General features: G+C 26.9%; 2 protein-coding genes across 2 annotated transcripts; both read right to left on the bottom strand.

The window, feature by feature from the left end:
* Positions 1-8,371: 8,371 nt before the first annotated feature.
* LOC110665237 (probable inactive receptor kinase At2g26730) lies at positions 8,372-10,427 on the bottom strand. Its single transcript, XM_021825264.2, has 2 exons — positions 9,224-10,427; positions 8,372-9,126 (listed from the first exon to the last, which is right to left on the bottom strand). The coding sequence occupies exons 1-2, from the start codon at positions 10,425-10,427 to the stop codon at positions 8,474-8,476; spliced, it is 1,857 nt and encodes a 618-aa protein (XP_021680956.2). The 3' UTR covers positions 8,372-8,473.
* Positions 10,428-13,086: 2,659 nt separating this feature from the next.
* Positions 13,087-15,187, bottom strand: LOC110665212 (probable serine/threonine-protein kinase WNK11). The gene is made up of 3 exons (XM_021825237.2): positions 14,964-15,187; positions 13,987-14,490; positions 13,087-13,901 (listed from the first exon to the last, which is right to left on the bottom strand). The coding sequence occupies exons 2-3, from the start codon at positions 14,488-14,490 to the stop codon at positions 13,506-13,508; spliced, it is 900 nt and encodes a 299-aa protein (XP_021680929.2). The 5' UTR covers positions 14,964-15,187; the 3' UTR covers positions 13,087-13,505.
* Between the last annotated feature and the right edge of the window lie 1,968 nt (positions 15,188-17,155).

The raw sequence follows: 17,155 nt of genomic DNA, 5'->3' as shown, positions 1-17,155 counted from the left end.
TAAATCACCTTAAATATATAGGTTAATTTGATTGAGTTAGGATGATAATTTTTATCAACCCGACCTAATTTGTCACACACCCAACTAATTTTTTTTAACCCTGCTTCGATTTTTTTTTTTTTCCCCAACTTTGTCTTGCTCTTGATATTGAAGCCCTAACTCTCCAAAACCTACCCTATAATAATATATTTCTATTAAAATACTAATTTATTTTTATATACTTAAAAATTTAAATATTATAATTTTAACAAATAATAAATATATATTATTGATATTATGTTTCAAATATATATTTTTACGTTAAAATTTATATTATTTTTATATATTTAAGTACTTAAATATTATAATTTTAATAGAAAAATATATGTGAATTATTAAGATTATGTTTCAAACTTATATTTATATCTTATTTTTTTAGTAAATAAATTTGTATTGTATAATGATACATTAAAGAAAAAAAATGTTTTTGAGAAAAAATTGGCCTCTTCCTATTTCTCAACGAGAAAGTTTCTGTCCCCACTTTGATTTATCGTAGGTGGAAATCAAAAGCAATTTACATCCTCAGTTCATACTATTGTCATCCCTTAGTTGATTAGAGTGTAAAATTATGCTATATATATACAGTGTACAAATGGTATTAGCTTATAAATTTTTAATCTTAATTATTTTATTTTCATTTTATTATTTTATCCATAAAATGGAATTATTTTTATTATTTAAAAGTAGTTGTTTAAAAAATAAAATATGCTTTAATTTTAATAAATCACCTTAAATATATGGATTAATTTGATTGAGTTATGATGATAATTTTTCTCAACCTGACCTAATTTATCGCATACCCAACTAATTTTTTTTTTTTCAACCCTGCTTCGATTCGTCCTGTATTTAATTTTTTTTTCCCGACTTTGTCTTGCTCTCGATATTGAAGCGGGCACGAACAAAAAGGTCTTATCGCCCTAAATCTCCAAAACCTGTCCTATAATGATATATTTCTATTAAAATATTAATTTATTTTTATATATTTAAGAATTTAAATATTATAATTTTAACAAATAATAAATATATATTATTGATATTATGTTTCAAATATATATTTTTACGTTAAAATTTATATTATTTTTATATATTTAAGTACTTAAATATTATAATTTTAATAGAAAAATATATGTGAATTATTAAGATTATATTTCAAACTTATATTTATATCTTATTTTTTTTAGTAAATAAATTTGTATTGTATAATGATACATTAAAGAAAAAAAAATGTTTTTGAGAAAAAATTCACCTCTTCCTACTTCTCAACTAGAAAGTTTCTGTCCCGACTTTAATTTATTGTAGGTGGAAATCAAAAGCAATCTACACCCTCAATTCACACTATTATCATCCCTTAGTTGATTAAAGTGTAAAATTATGCTATATATACATTGTACAAATGGTATTAGCTTATAAATTTTTAATCTTAATTATTTTATTTTCATTTTATTATTTTATCCATAAAATGTAATTATTTTTATTATTTAAGAGTAGTTGTTTAAAAAATAAAATATGCTTTAATTTTAATAAATCACCTTAAATACATGGATTAATTTGATTGAGTTAGGATGATAATTTTTCTCAACCTGACCTAATTTATCGCATACCCAACTAATTTTTTTTTTCAACCCTGCTTTGATTCGTCCTGTATTTGATTTTTTTTCCCGACATTGTCTTGCTCTCGATATTGAAGCGGGCAGGAACAAAAAGGTCTTATTGCCCTAAATCTCCAAAACCTGTCCTATAATGATATATTTCTATTAAAATATTAATTTATTTTTATATATTTAAGAATTTAAATATTATAATTTTAACAAATAATAAATATATATTATTGATATTATGTTTCAAATATATATTTTTACGTTAAAATTTATATTATTTTTATATATTTAAGTACTTAAATATTATAATTTTAATAGAAAAATATATGTGAATTATTAAGATTATATTTCAAACTTATATTTATATCTTATTTTTTTTAGTAAATAAATTTGTATTGTATAATGATACATTAAAAAAAAGGTTCTTGAGAAAAAATTTACCCCTTCTTACTTCTCAATGAGAAAGTTTCTGCCCCTACTTTGATTTATTATGGGTGAAAATAGAGAATAATCTCTACTCTCAATTCGTACTGTTGTCATCCCTAAATTGAATAGAGTATAAAATTATGCTCTTTCTCTGTATATAAATGTATTGTACAAATGATATTAACTTATAAGTTTTTCTTCAAGAGAACACTTTAAAAATTTAAAATTTTTATTATGGAATTTTAAGCAAAAACTTGTTACAGTGAATAAAATGAAATTACAAAAAATAAAAATGAATTAACCCTTTGTATGGGTAATTTCACATTGGAAAAATCACAAAAATTAATGATTTGTTTTTCTTACAAAATGGGCACATAAGATATTTGTTTAGGTTTGGGGGTTTGTCATTCACGTCAAAGAGTTAATAAATCCTTTAATCAGTAATTATTGTGGGTAACTAATAGTTAATAATTAGTAGTTTATAATTTTATTAAAAATAAAATTATAATAAATTATAAATAATTTAAAATAATTTAAATTTTTATGTATTTTATAATAAGTAAAATTTATTGTCTATAATTATTTTAATTATTATTTATAATAATATACGACTTTGAAGATTAAAAATACTTCCATCTTATTAAAATTAATTTCAAATAATTATTATTTTATTTTTGATATTTTGATCTTAAAAAAAAGTTTTTTTTTTATCATAAATAAAAAAAAATGAAGTTAAAAGAGCTCTCAAGTCTCAATTGATAAAAAAAAAAAAAATTAAAATTGGAGATTTTAGAATTAGCTGTCCTTGATTTGTCATTAATTTCTTAACAGGAAAAGTTTGCTTAAACTTTATTCAATATATATTTAAGATAAAAATATACGGATGTTATTTATTTTACATATTCAACATATATTTTGTTTTTTAAATTCATAGTAATTATTTAGGTAAGAATTTTAAGATTAACTGTTATTAACTTGTCATTAATTCTTAACAAATAAACTTTGTCTACACCTAATTTATTATGCATTTAAAATAAAAATATATGGATCTCATTTGTTTTACATACTTAATATATGTATTGTGTCTTAAATTTATAATAATTATCTAGGCAAGAATTTTAGAATTAGTTGTTGTTGAATTGTTAATTTCTTAATAGGAAAAATTTACCTAGATCTCTTTCATTATATATTTAAGACAAAAATATATGGATCTCGTTTATTTTACATATCTGTATATCCATTCTATCTTAAATCTATGATGAATTATGTAGGAAGAGTTCCTTTTTTTTTTTTGAACATTATCAAATAAATTAACTAAATTATTACAAATCAAAAAGTTATTAATTAGCTTTTAATAGCTAGGGTATGTTGGGTAATATTAGTTATTCTATTAACTATTAGATATTTTAATAGTTGTTAGCTATTTTACTAACTATTAGCAATTGAATATTAATTGTTAGCTATTAGATATTAGTCGTTAGTAGTTAATTGTTTATAATTTATAATTGTTTAATTTTAAAGCATAAATGTTCAATAAAAATAATTATTAGATTAGTGTTAAATATAAAATAATGGTATTACCTTATGATCATAATTAAAATACTAAATATTACTTTAAAAGTTAAGAGGAGTAACGTATTATGATTTATTCCATCAGCCTCTAAATCATAATATAAACACTTATGATAAATAAAAGAGGTTAAAATACTAAACACTATCTTAAAAAACTATTGCTACAGAGCCTCTTAAACCAAACACTATTTTAACAGGGGAAGAAACTTGTTAATAGCTATTAACTGAATTCAAAATACAATATAGCTAATTTCATGGGTTAACTAAAATGATTTTTTAGTTTGAATATTATGCCCTTAATTCAATTTTTGTATGTGTCACTATAAGTAACTATTTATGCAATTTTTTTTTTGAAATTACCTTAAAATTAATAAATAAATATCAAGCATAATAGTATAATTGGAATTAAATTTTTTTCCTTTTTTTCCTTTTTTTTAAATTTTTTTAATGACCATAGACGAGTTTACATTTGACTACCTCTCAGTTCAATTTTCTTTATTTATTTTATTATTTTTTTTAATAAACTCTCATATATGTATCCATTTGCAACATGTTTGGGTTTTCTCTTCTCAAATTTGTGTGCGTTAAAAATATAAGTGAAAATCTCTTTTCAATATTGGGTTCTCTCTATTATTGGATCTTGTTTTCTCCCCTTAGCGTGATTTTGTATATTTTTTTACAGTATTTGAATGAATTGTTTAGTAATTTGAAATACAACGTGAATCATTGATTTTTTTTTATTGGAGACTTTGTATTTTTACATATTGGTAATGATATTCTATTAATGGAGTATGGTAGTGCGACCTTCTTCCATTAATTTTTAATGGTTTAATCTTTTTTGCTAGTTTAACCCCTTAGCATGGTGGTATTATAGAAAATTTCTTTGATTATTCTAAATAAAAATTAGACCGATTATTATTCAGGAAATTATTATTCTCTGCTTAAATAATCTATGGATGGAAGATTTTAATTGCCTATATTTGGAAGATTTTAATTGTCTATATTTATATTTTTTTTCTTATGAAAATATTACATTGTACTTATCTTATATTTTTATTGATAAACTGTTATTTTTTTATAAAAAAATAATAGTTTATCAATAAAAATTCTATTAATGGAGTATGGCAGTGCGACCCTCTTCCATTAATTTTTAATGGTTTTATCTTTTTTGCTAGTTTAACCCCTTAGCATGGTGGTATTATAGAAAATTTCTTTGATTATTCTAAATAAAAATTAGACCGATTATTATTCAGGAAATTATTATTCTCTGCTTAAATAATCTATGGATGGAAGATTTTAATTGCCTATATTGAAGATTTTAATTGTCTATATTTATATTTTTTTTCTTATGAAAATATTACATTGTACTTATCTTATATTTTTATTGATAAACTGTTATTTTTTTATAAAAAAATATAGTTAAAAACATGTATATTAGTTAGGGTTGGAATTTTACTAGTTATAATCATTATTCTCAAAATATTAAAAACAATGATATATTTGTTGGTCTTGGTAACCCATTTAAACAAGCAAACCCAATAATGGGATCAGTAAATTATAACAAATTTGGAGGCAATAATATTTATACATAAATGATATCGTCCTATGAAAGAGATAAAAGATTTCACTTGCAAACTAATCTAATGAAGAACACAGACCAATTTAGGATAGAATTATTTCCTAGTGAAACAAAAACTTGTATATTATATTACAATTACAATTCATTTGTGAATTTTGGTAAGTTATATATGGGGTTGTATTATACAAATTTTGTTTGTATTTTTAATCATAATTTTGGATTGGTTAATTAACGAGACTTATTTTAATGGTATTAAAAATTTCGAATTTAAATTTCGAATTTAAGTTTTGATTAGAATCATAAAAATAAAAAAATTGAATTAGTTAAACAACCTTTTATACCTAAACTAAAATGAATTAGTTTGGTATGAATCAAAACATGATTGAAAGGTCTCATTCTACCAAATTTTGATTTTCAGATAGAAATTAATTTGTAGAGATTAAGGACTATGATGGGAAATAACTAGAAGAATCCCAAATAGGAAAACATCAATTGAATTATAGAAAAGTTCTACCCATTTACAAGTTGTGTTATTCTTTTTTTTTTTTTTTATTGTTATTCTTTTATTTTTGGGTTTGCCCCATTTGATTGGCTTGTATTGAGAGTGACAAAGGGCCTGTTTTGATATGAGGTTGCCCTATGTTATTGTTAAAGAAGCATTTCATCTAATTTCATGAGGAGAAACGAGTGTTTTTGTACTTGAGAATTTGGTGATTGTAAAAGCATAATGAAACACAAGAACAAGTGGGATTATTACTGAGTGGAACGTGTTTTATTTTAATTGGTCAAATTAAATGTTTTATCAATATATGATGGTGTAAATTATAAAACAAGAAATAAAGGATAAAATTGAAAATTAAGAATATATAATATATTTTTTAAATTTTATATTTATGTAGTTTACACCCATCATATTTTAGCAAGTATTAGGTAAGATTTGAAATTCTCTCAAGTAAAAAATATCAAGCTCAAATGTCAATGGAATTGAGATGGAAGGAATTGTAAAGAAGAAGAAGAAGGTTAGGTAGAAAAGGTTTATTCATAAATAAAAAGGAAGACTACTCCTAATATATTATTCAATTATTTAGTTTTTCTTTTTAAAAAAATATTGTTGAAATGAAGTGATAATTAATAAACTGATAATCAAATTAAAATGCAGGTAACAAAAAATTAGCCATGTTATTAATAAATTTTAGTGTAATGATACTATCATGCAAGTGTTTTTTCACTGAAAATCTAATCAGATTATGAGAAAAGGCATTTTAATGTAACATTTTCAAAATTTAGGAATTTGTAGTAATAAAATAAAAATGAGAGGTGAAAATAAAATACTCTTCAAAGTTGAGGGGTGATTGGTAAATATTAGCCAATGTTTTGGCTTCCATTTTAAGTTTAGTTGGTTAGGAGAAATGGTATTCTCTATTTTCATGCAGTAAGTATGGAAGGACATCTTGGCTGGCAGTAGAAGAAATGTGGACTTAGGGCATGCAGTAGTCATCTAATTTGTAAGCAACTATTAAGGATCTGTGTTTGGCTTTTTGAAGTATCACTCCAAGAGTCCACATGTGCCTAAGATTGTCCTGAGGTGAGTTGATACTTGATAAGAAATTATTGATTTTGTCTATTTTTATTTATTGTATTTAATTTTTATACGATAATTGAGAAAATAATTAGATAATTTTATTTTTATAAAAATATATTAATAATTGATTAAATTACTCATAATTTCACCTAATTTCTTCTTATACAAATATTTATTATATTTGATAAAAATAAAAAAGTAAAATAAAAAAAATAGTTAATACTCCTTAATTTTTTAAATAAAACAAGTAATTTTAAATAAAAAAAATTCAAATATAACGAATAAAAATATACAAAAAATAATAAGTTAAAACATCAATTATCTTAATTAAATTATTTAAAGGGTTTACTGTGCTAGAAAAAAGACATGCCCCTTAAGAAGTTATTATATTTAATTGGCAAGTCCATGGCAGTTTGATCTTAAGCAACAACTTTATAAAAATTAAGAAATAAACGATTGCTAATTTTTAAAATTTTATATTTGATCTTTATTACCAACTAGACACTAAGTGCGGCGTGCGAATATTTTTTTTTTTTTTACTTTATTGATAGAATAAATAATAAAATATAATATTTAAATTTTAAAAAGATATTAAAAATATTAAAAAAAAACTTAAAATTTAAAAAGATACCATATAAATATTTGAGAAAACTATTGTTTATCATCCCTACATACTTTTTTATTACAATTTTCAATATTTGATGATGAAGGTTTATTTGATTTTAAATTTATATAAGCTTTTTTATATTAAAATTTAGTAAAATTATTTTTTTATTAGTAATTTTATTTGATATTCATTCATGATTATATATTTGTGATTATGACTTTTTATATATCAGTGTTATATTCATTATTATTTTTCATTTTACCTATCATTAGCTTCTTTATTTTCTTATTATAATTCAATTATCTATTGCAACTTTTTTTCAGAACCCAGTTGTATAATATTTATATAAACATAGATTTATATAGATGTTCTATTAAAAATTAAGAAATCGAAAAGTACAATAATAAGTGATTATTGATAGTAAATATTAAGAAACTAAAAAGTTAGATATTAGATAGTGATAACAATAAGATAAGGGTAAAATAAACAAATGAAAAAAAATTTAAGTTTCACTTATCATTTGTGCGTAAACTTATTTTAGGGACCAATTTTATTATATTTATATAGATAGATTATGTAGATTCTAAAGATAGTTGGTAATTGCTTTAGGGTTAATTGTTTTAGGGTTTTTTTTTTAAAAAAAAAGGATTTATACTAAATTATCAACGTAGAATTTGTCCATGATAAAATAAGTATTTTTAAATAAATTTTGTTATATGGTTAAATAATCTATAAATAGTCAACATAAAAAAAAAAGAAAAAAAAAAAAAGAATTAGTGGTTCTCAAAGCTTTATCAAAACACTGGAGATCTTCAGTTAAGGTATGCTGTGTTGATTAACCTTGGAAACAGGCAAGTATTTTACCTTTTCCAGGAAAAAAATAAAGGAAAAGTTCTGGCACATTGGCATCTGCCTTTGCTTAAAGGCTCACACAGCACACAGATAAGTTAATTTATTAGATTCTTGCACTCAAGGTCTTCTTGCTTAACAGAGAAAAGGGCTAATGTTGCTCCAAATCAGAAGCAAAGAAAGAAAGAAACTACACCAAAGAAAAATATTGTATCAATACATTAGTAATTTGAGCCTGGAGTATCCCAGGTTTCAGGTATGACAGTGTGAAGTAAACAGCAATCCCGCGGGGTGGATTCTACTGAAGCCATGGATGAAATGGACACATCATCGTGTACATTCAATATTTCTTCTATCTTCTCCACGACTTCTGCCGTTGTTGGTCGATCTTCTGGTGAATTTGATACACATTTCAGGGCAATGTTCAGCAGAGGAAATGCATACTCTCTTGCAGCATTGCTAACCTCCTTGTCGAAAACTTCTCCTGTCCATTCCTCCCTCACCATGGACCTCACCCATTTAGGAAGATCAATCCCACTCTTCTCTACTGTTTTTCCTGTTAGTAGCTCAAGTAGAATAATTCCAAAGCTGAACACGTCTCCTTGCTCGGATAAGGTTTTCTCAGGTGCTGTATAGCTGTTGGATGAAAACAAGGAAGCTTTCTTGGGGTCTAGAAATCTTGTATAGCCGTATTCGCTGATTAGAGGTTCGTCATTTTCACCCATGAGGATGTTTGAAGACTTGAGATTTCCATGAGAAATGGTCTCATGGTTGTGAAACTTATTCTGATATATGAAATCCAAGCCCCTTGCAATGCTGCTTGCTATAGACAACCGAAGTTTCCATGGAAACACCTCCTTGCCCACAATGTGGTCTGCAGATCATTATCATCAATAAACAAGCCCTTTCAGATATCTAGGTAAGAAGATAACATTTCGAAAATGGAAATTCGTTAGTGCTAGGCAACTTACCCTCTAGCAGATTTAGCAGGCTTCCATTGCTTTGATACTTGTATATTAGAAGTTTTTCTTCACTGGTAGAATGGTAGCCAACCAGTGGTAGAATGTTTGGATGTTTCAAGTTCCCTATGTGCTTCATCATTTGGCCAAACTCCTCGAAGGATACCTGCAGCTTCTTCAATCTTTTGACAGCGTAAACGGAACTGTTCTTGAGTATCACCTCGTAAAGGCTGCTGTGAAGGGTCTGGCTCTGTAAGTTAGCTGTGGCTTCAAACAGATCATCCAATTTGAAAGTTTCTTGCTCTTCAACAAAAAATACAAGCTCTGAACGTTCCTCTTCAGGCTTTTTTATTTCTTCTTTTAGCACAGCTGGAGGACTATTCTGAGGAGAATTGGCTAGAGATTTCAGGATCTCCTTCTCTTTGGCCACTTTTGAAACGTTCATAGTCACAAAGTAGACCACAACGAAGAACAAGATGACAAAACAAATGCCAAGAATAAATGGCATCAAATCAAAGAGTTGCTCGTACCACGCTTTTTTTCCAGCACCCGATGGTTGACTACCCGTTGGAGGCACCGATAGAAATTCACCATAACTCGTGTTGCTCTCATCCACGGCTTCATAATCCACAGCTCCTAACATTTTTCGAAGATTATATGTCTGAGTTGCACTCTGTTTCATGAAATAGTTATCTGGATGCTTGAATTCCTGTTTGAAAAGAAGGATAGCACCTGTAAAATGATTGTTAGAGATGTCCAGGGTCTGAAGATGTTTCAACTTGGTTAGATCCGCATACACTCTCCCACTCAAAAGATTGCTGCTTAGATCCAAATAGGCGATCCTTCTGCAGTTTGAAATTGAATGAGGAATATTTCCATGGATGAGATTCTTTGCTAAGCTTAGAACCTGAAGATTTTGGAGCTTGCAAAGGGAATCTGCATCAATTATCCCACTAAGATTCAAATTTTCAAGCCTGATTTCTGTTACAGTATTTCCCTGCAAATTGCAGATGACACCCTTCCACTTATTTGAGCAGGGATGTGGCACTGTTCCATCCCAGCTTACTTGTAGCACATTTTGGGGATCAGCGGCTCTTATGAATTTTAGGAAAGATTCAGTTTCAGATAACTCGCCCCCAAGACATGCTGTGATCAGGAGAAACACAGTAATGTGTGTCAGTGCCTTCAAGAACAGATCGAAATTCCTGCTCCGCATGTTGGTATCCTGGATTTCTTTATTTGATCATCAGAAACTGGCTATAATGTGATCAAATTGAATAGTTTGATGAGGGGCATTTTTGCCAAGTTCTTTAAAAGGTGTGTCAATTCAGAGGCACAGAATCAAACTAGTATATGACTCCCTTTGTTTTGGTTGATCAGAAGCAGACATTTCTTTCACAGGTTCCAAAGTTCTGTGCTTATTCATCATAGAAATAATCGGTTTTAAATGTGCAATTCTTAGTTATCTTCAAAAAACTCAAAAGCATATAGAGGATCATTTCAGGTTCAGTTAAAAGTAGTCTTGAGATTGACAATTCTAATCCATTATCAGTATAAGTTTTTAAACCTGGCTGCAATTTTGGATACTGATAAGAGTTTGAAGTTAAGCTTCCGAATATTGCAATTTGACAAAGCCTTAAATTATCACAGAAAAGCATTATCATCAAGGAGAAATACAGACAGGAATTTGGAGAAACCAACGTATGTCTTTTGGAACTTCTCAGCTCAAATAAATTTGGCACTTTCATGCTGCCATCTAATACTTTCTTTGTTATTTCGACAAGAAAAGCTTTTGACAAAAACCAAGTGGAAATGGACTTATGTGAAAAGTTCATAATTGTTGAATCAAGTTCTACAATAATAAGTATCCTCAAAATTTATGATTTTATTTAACTTCAGTACTTCTTGCTATAAGCCATGAGTTGCCAAGTATATGCACACATTTGATTCAGACCAGCTCATAAAAGGGATGCCAGAAGCTGGCGTTCTGGGGACTTAATTACAGATGAACACTGAAAACCTTGTCGTTAAATATATAATAATAAACAGAACAGAACAAAGTATAGTTAGATATTACTAATAACAACATAATCTCCATTTTTTTCTTAGCAACTGAAAATTGTCAAAACTAATTCAATCTGAAACCTTCTACAACTAATAATTCCAACTAGAAACTGATATTAATTTAAGTGGATTTGAATGAGGACGAATAAATTTTTTGCAGAAACTTTTAACAAGATACTGAATTCTGTTTAGGAAACTTAAAAGCCATGGTAGCCACAGCTGCAAGTAGTTCTAACTTCTAGGAGCAGGAAAATCCAGAGATTTTAAGACTAATTAGATTGCAAGAAATCTGATCCTCAATTCTGCAAATTATCAAGGTTTATGCAATAGCCATCTGCCGGAAAAAGTCCTTGGATATGCATCAAATTCATTTTCTTTTTATATAACTTTGCCATTAGAAACAGACAAAGGAATATAATATGCACAGGTTTTCCAGCTCTGATGTGAGATTCAATGTGATTGGTACGTTACAGTTGCTCAGTTATCAGAATTAATTAGTTCAATTTGGCAGCTTTGAAATTTAAACAAGTGACGGAAATTGAAAAGGTAAGAAAAATTATGGAATATTTTATTCAAAAATCTTTAATTTTCATAATTTGGCTGGAAATTATGGAAATTTACAACTTTGACTTTTATTCTATATTAAAAATCTAAATTATACCAAACCAAAAAAAAAAGTCTAAATTATAAGCAGCCATAGTTGTGGCAAATAAGTGCCAAATCAAATTACTCAATCCCTTCATTAGTCTTCTGCTTTTGCCTAATAATAAATCAGATGGACTCGAACCTATTTATTGGGTAAATGATATGCCTTAAGCTATTGAATGAAGTCAAGCTAAATTCTTATTATTAAATGCAACTGAAATTATGGAAAAATAGAAGTCAAATGCTAACTCCTCAAACTAACATTGGTTACATTTGTAATGTAAATTTATAAATGCCCTATAATTTTCTATTGAGGCAAAACGTGTTTGCCAGATACAACAACCACCACCACCAAGGTATAACCAATATCTTATTTTATTTATTATTCCAAAGTCACCATAATTTTGTTGGACTAATCAAATGAGTATCCAGTCTACAATATTTAGAATTGAAAATTTAAATTGAAAAAAAAATAATAAAATCAATCAATATTGCATGTAATGATAAGATTTATCATGTTTCAATGGGAAAACTCAGATCCTATTAGAAAGGATAATCATGAATCTCAAAGTGATTTGTACAAATACAAAAATATTTTAATATTAAAAAAAAATTAACTATAAGCATTTATTCAGAAACCACAAATATATATTCTTCGCTATTTTTTCCTCAGTGCGAATAAGATAATAATATAGGATCCTGATATATTTTAAATTCCACCACCCAAAATGTTGCGACCCTTTTCCTTGTGAAAATGGATGCCGAATAGGCAAACAACTATTATTTCCCAACAACTTTGTGTGTGACAGGAAGACAACAAGGCTTCTTTGTCAAACCCATTTGCCATTGCTGTTTTCATTATTAATTATTATTATTATTGTGATAGGCTCCATGCCAATATTGCTGTTCAGCAAAGTTTGAAAGGTCATTTGCGTGCGGGTCACATTCTCTATTGGTTGGATACATCTAACATTATCTTCTTGTTTAAAGCTTGTTCAACAATTTGACTTGCATTTAATTTAACCCTTTCCTTTGGTTGGACATTACTTCAAATGGCACCCACCCAACTCAAATCTTGAAAGACAAACTTTAGCCTTCAACAGGAAAAAATCTATGTAAAAGTTAAAGAAGTTAGTCAAGAAAAATAAGGGTGGACATGGGAAACATCCAGCAAACAACATATTATTTGAAATTGCCTTGTGTTCATCAATAAAATACCCACAAGCTTATCCCATGATTCTTTAATTTCATGCTTGAACTTTTTTATAAAACAATATCATCCATCTTTGAATGATGACTGCTCCCTCATATCCTTCTCTTTTCAAATTTATTCTTTACCCAATTTCTCTTTTCAAAGGATACAAAAGAAAAAGAAAAGAAATTTATCCTCCCCATGTGCCTCCAATAATCAGAAATAAAAAGGAAACAAGAAAAGGGAAGAATTAGGGAAAAAAGTAAAAGGAGGGAGGGGGTGTGGGTGTTGTGTGTGGACAAGAATGACATCTATAAGCTAATTGAGACGTACACTTCTAAATATGATTCGTATCATTAACAAAAACACAATCATCAATATTAATAATGTACATCATGAACAAGACGTATTATCATCTTCGTCATCATCATCAATTCCATCAAAGAATGGATCTTTGAGGAGATCTGCAGCAGAAGGCCTTGCTCTAGGCTGAGCAATGCATTTCTCAATGAATGCCCTAACTTGAGGGTCCCTAACCTTGCTTAAGGCCTGAGGCCTAACTCCAGAGGAAACCTTCTTGTATATTCTTGCAACATTTTCACATTCACCATATGGAATTTCCAAAGTCACCATCTCTAACACACACATACCAAATGAATATATGTCCACCATTTCTGTGTAATCCTCCTCATACAGCTCAGGTGCCATAAATTCTGGTGTCCCAAGAATTGAATGTGCTAAATGACTCTTCCCCACTGTAGCAGCCAGCCCAAGATCACCAATCTTAACCTAATAAAGAAAACACAACAAAATCAATAAACTTTCTTAAAGAAGTTTAGAATAGAGGAATCAAATTCTGCTTTCTTAGTAGTACCTGGCCGATATTCCCATTGACAAACAAGTTGCTGCAATTGAGATCTCTGTGAATGATGCAAGGCTCATGCGTATGCAAATAATTCAAGCCTTTCAAGATTTGTTTGGACCATTTCTTGAGTGCCTTTATTGAAACTTGCCTGTGTTTCTTCCTATATACCCTCAAATTCCCCGAAGTACAAACTTCAGTTATGAAATTCAAAGTATTATGATCTTCGTCGCGCCAAACATTGTACAAAGAAATGATATTCTTGTTGGTTAAGCTTCTTAACAATCGAACCTCTGAGTAAAGCCTGTCGATCATCGTTGGATCGTTAGAGAAGTTTCTTAATTTGACTTGATTCCATGCAACCTCTATTCCTTCTTCTTGATCAAATGCCCGGTAAACTTTTTTCACTGCGCCGGAGCCTAGAAGTTCACCGTAACGGCCGTAGCGTCCGGTGGGGTCGACCTCAACGAAGGGCTCTGAATCCTTATCGGATGGATCAGGGATGACGCTAGGCATCTTCATGGAAAAGCACACGAGAATATTAGTCAAAACAACATGCACTCTCCACTCTTGGTCAAGAAATAAAAATTTAATGCAGTTCTTAAGCTTAAATCACCAACTTTCATCAAGAATCAATACAGAATCTCGGCCAGAATCAATTCACAAAACCAATTACGCATAATTAATTCTCACACATTAACACCGCACAGGCTGATCAATCCAGAGAAGAAAACTAAAAACAAAGCTTAAATTAATCTAATTAAGTTCTAAAACCAACAGAACGAAAAGAAAAAGAAATCTACCAATATCGTAGGAAAAAAGAAAAAGAAGATCAAACACAGAAAACCTTCACGAAAACCCATTAAAAGTTGATATAAAGCAATTGAATAAACACCATATTGATTTGCTCAAACAAACAAAAAACAAGGAAAGATTCATTGCAAAATAAATAAATAAACAAACACGAAGAGATAAGTCAAAGTATTTACCCTTAAAACAAATCCAACGAAGAGCTAACGAAGCTCTTGTTGAAGAAGAGAAAGCTCTGCGTCAAGCAGAAACTTTGGTTTGAAAAAGCAATGTGACCAGACCAGGAAGCATGGAAAAGCTCATGAAGCTTGGAGAGATGGGCTTTTATAGGAAGATTAATTAGGAGAATTCTAATAAAAAACTTCTTGGTTAACCAAAATACGAAGCGTTTTAGTATTGGATTTCCCAGTAACTTTGGAACACCTTTTGCTTCTCCGACAGTAAAATCCGAGTCGCTGAAGTCTTGGAAAAGTCCTGTCCCTGTCGCGTAGTTTGTCCTTCAGAGGATTCTTGTTTCCAGCCGCGTTGTTTCGTGTTTTGGGGACTTTATTGTAATTTCAGTGCTTGTTACCTTTTGTAATGGGGCACAAAAACTTTTTTCATGATGCGGTTGTTTTACAATCTGGGTCGTACATGTCAGCACAAACGTGTTGTATAATCGGTCGTGATGGTGGGTCCTAAAAAGAATGAACGGCCCGGATGTCGCTGGAGCGTTCCAGCAAATATGGATGACTTGGTCAAGTCAATAAGCAACAGCAGCTGGATTTATTTATTATTTTAAGGTTTTTCTAATTTTGAATTTATTTATAATTTTTAATTCTTTTATTCGCTATATTAATTTAACTTGTTAAATAAATTTAAGATTTCTATTAAATAAAAAGAATTATATTGATCAATTATTTTTTATTTGATCAATTTAAACATAATTTAAATAAATCTATATAACATATAAATATAGAGAGAGAATACTTATTTTGACTAAATTATCTTTCATTATTTATAGTATTTATAATTATATTTTTTAATATTTAATTTAATTTAGAGTTTATATAAATTTAAAATTTTTATAATTTAAAATTTAATTGTCTATATAATTTTAGGGTTTATATAAATCTAAATATTTAAAGTCTACTTAATTAAATTTTTATTATAATATAATTTAAAAAAAATTATAAAAATATCTTTACAATTTATATTATTTATAAAAATAAAAAAATATTTTATTTATATGAATCACTTTTCTAATAAATCCTGTAAATTTTTATCTCTATCCTACAATTACTTATATAAAATTAATTTAATACAATTATATTTGCATTTAAGTATAAAAATAAGAAAAAAATTAATTTTATCAGTTAAATACATAAATTATTTTATTAATATTTTAAAAACTTTTATTTAATTTAATTTCTTATAAGTTTATTAAAAAAATATTTCATATAAAATAAATTTATATTTTTCTTAATTATAAATATATTTCTAAAATTTTTTAATTATTATATTAATATATAAATTAGTTCTAATTAAAATTAAATTTATAAGTCTTATATAAATATAACTGACAAAAAAAAAATCATATTCGTTGATTTATAAAAAAATATTTAATTAATATGTAATATATATTAAAATTATATGAATCTAAAATTTTTAAATAATATATAATTAGCATAAAAAAATAAATTATATATAAGAGAAAAAATAATTAAATAGATATATATTATTTAAAATATTAATAATTAGTAGAATATATTAGGTTTGAATTTAATTATACAATTAATATAATTAATAGGATGATTATAATATTTTATATATTATTAAAAGTTTAAAAATGTTAAATGTCTGTATATATAAAAAAAAAATATTTTTTTTAAAATTTTTAACACTATAATGCTATCCTAACTTAATAGATAGTGCATATGTACATAAAAAAATATGTATATAAAAAACATTAGAAATTATATTTTAAATATAAATTTATTATTTCAATTTAAAAAATTATATTTATATAAACATAAATTGATAATTTGATTAAAAACATCATTTAACAGAATTTTTATTTATTTAGATTCAATAACTTTCTTTGTTAAAATTTTACGTTTATTCTTATATTTTATTTTTTATACAAGTATTTTTTTATTTCATTAGCATTAATTTTTTATCTTTTATAATAAAAGAACATTTTAACTATCAATTTATTGTTTATAAATAATTTATTAGTATTAATATACGTTTTCAATCTTATTTTTAAAATTTTCTTCATATCATAAAAAATTATGAAATTATATAAAATATTATATATCAAATACAAATTAATAATATTGATACTTATTAATATGATTGTGCACAATTAATTTTGTTAAATAAAATTAAA

The sequence above is a fragment of the Hevea brasiliensis genome, chromosome 4 (genome assembly GCF_030052815.1).
Source record: "Hevea brasiliensis isolate MT/VB/25A 57/8 chromosome 4, ASM3005281v1, whole genome shotgun sequence".
NCBI classification, from domain to species: domain Eukaryota; kingdom Viridiplantae; phylum Streptophyta; class Magnoliopsida; order Malpighiales; family Euphorbiaceae; genus Hevea; species Hevea brasiliensis.
Note: the sequence above shows the minus strand (reverse complement) of the source record. Positions and strands in the feature narration are given on the sequence as shown.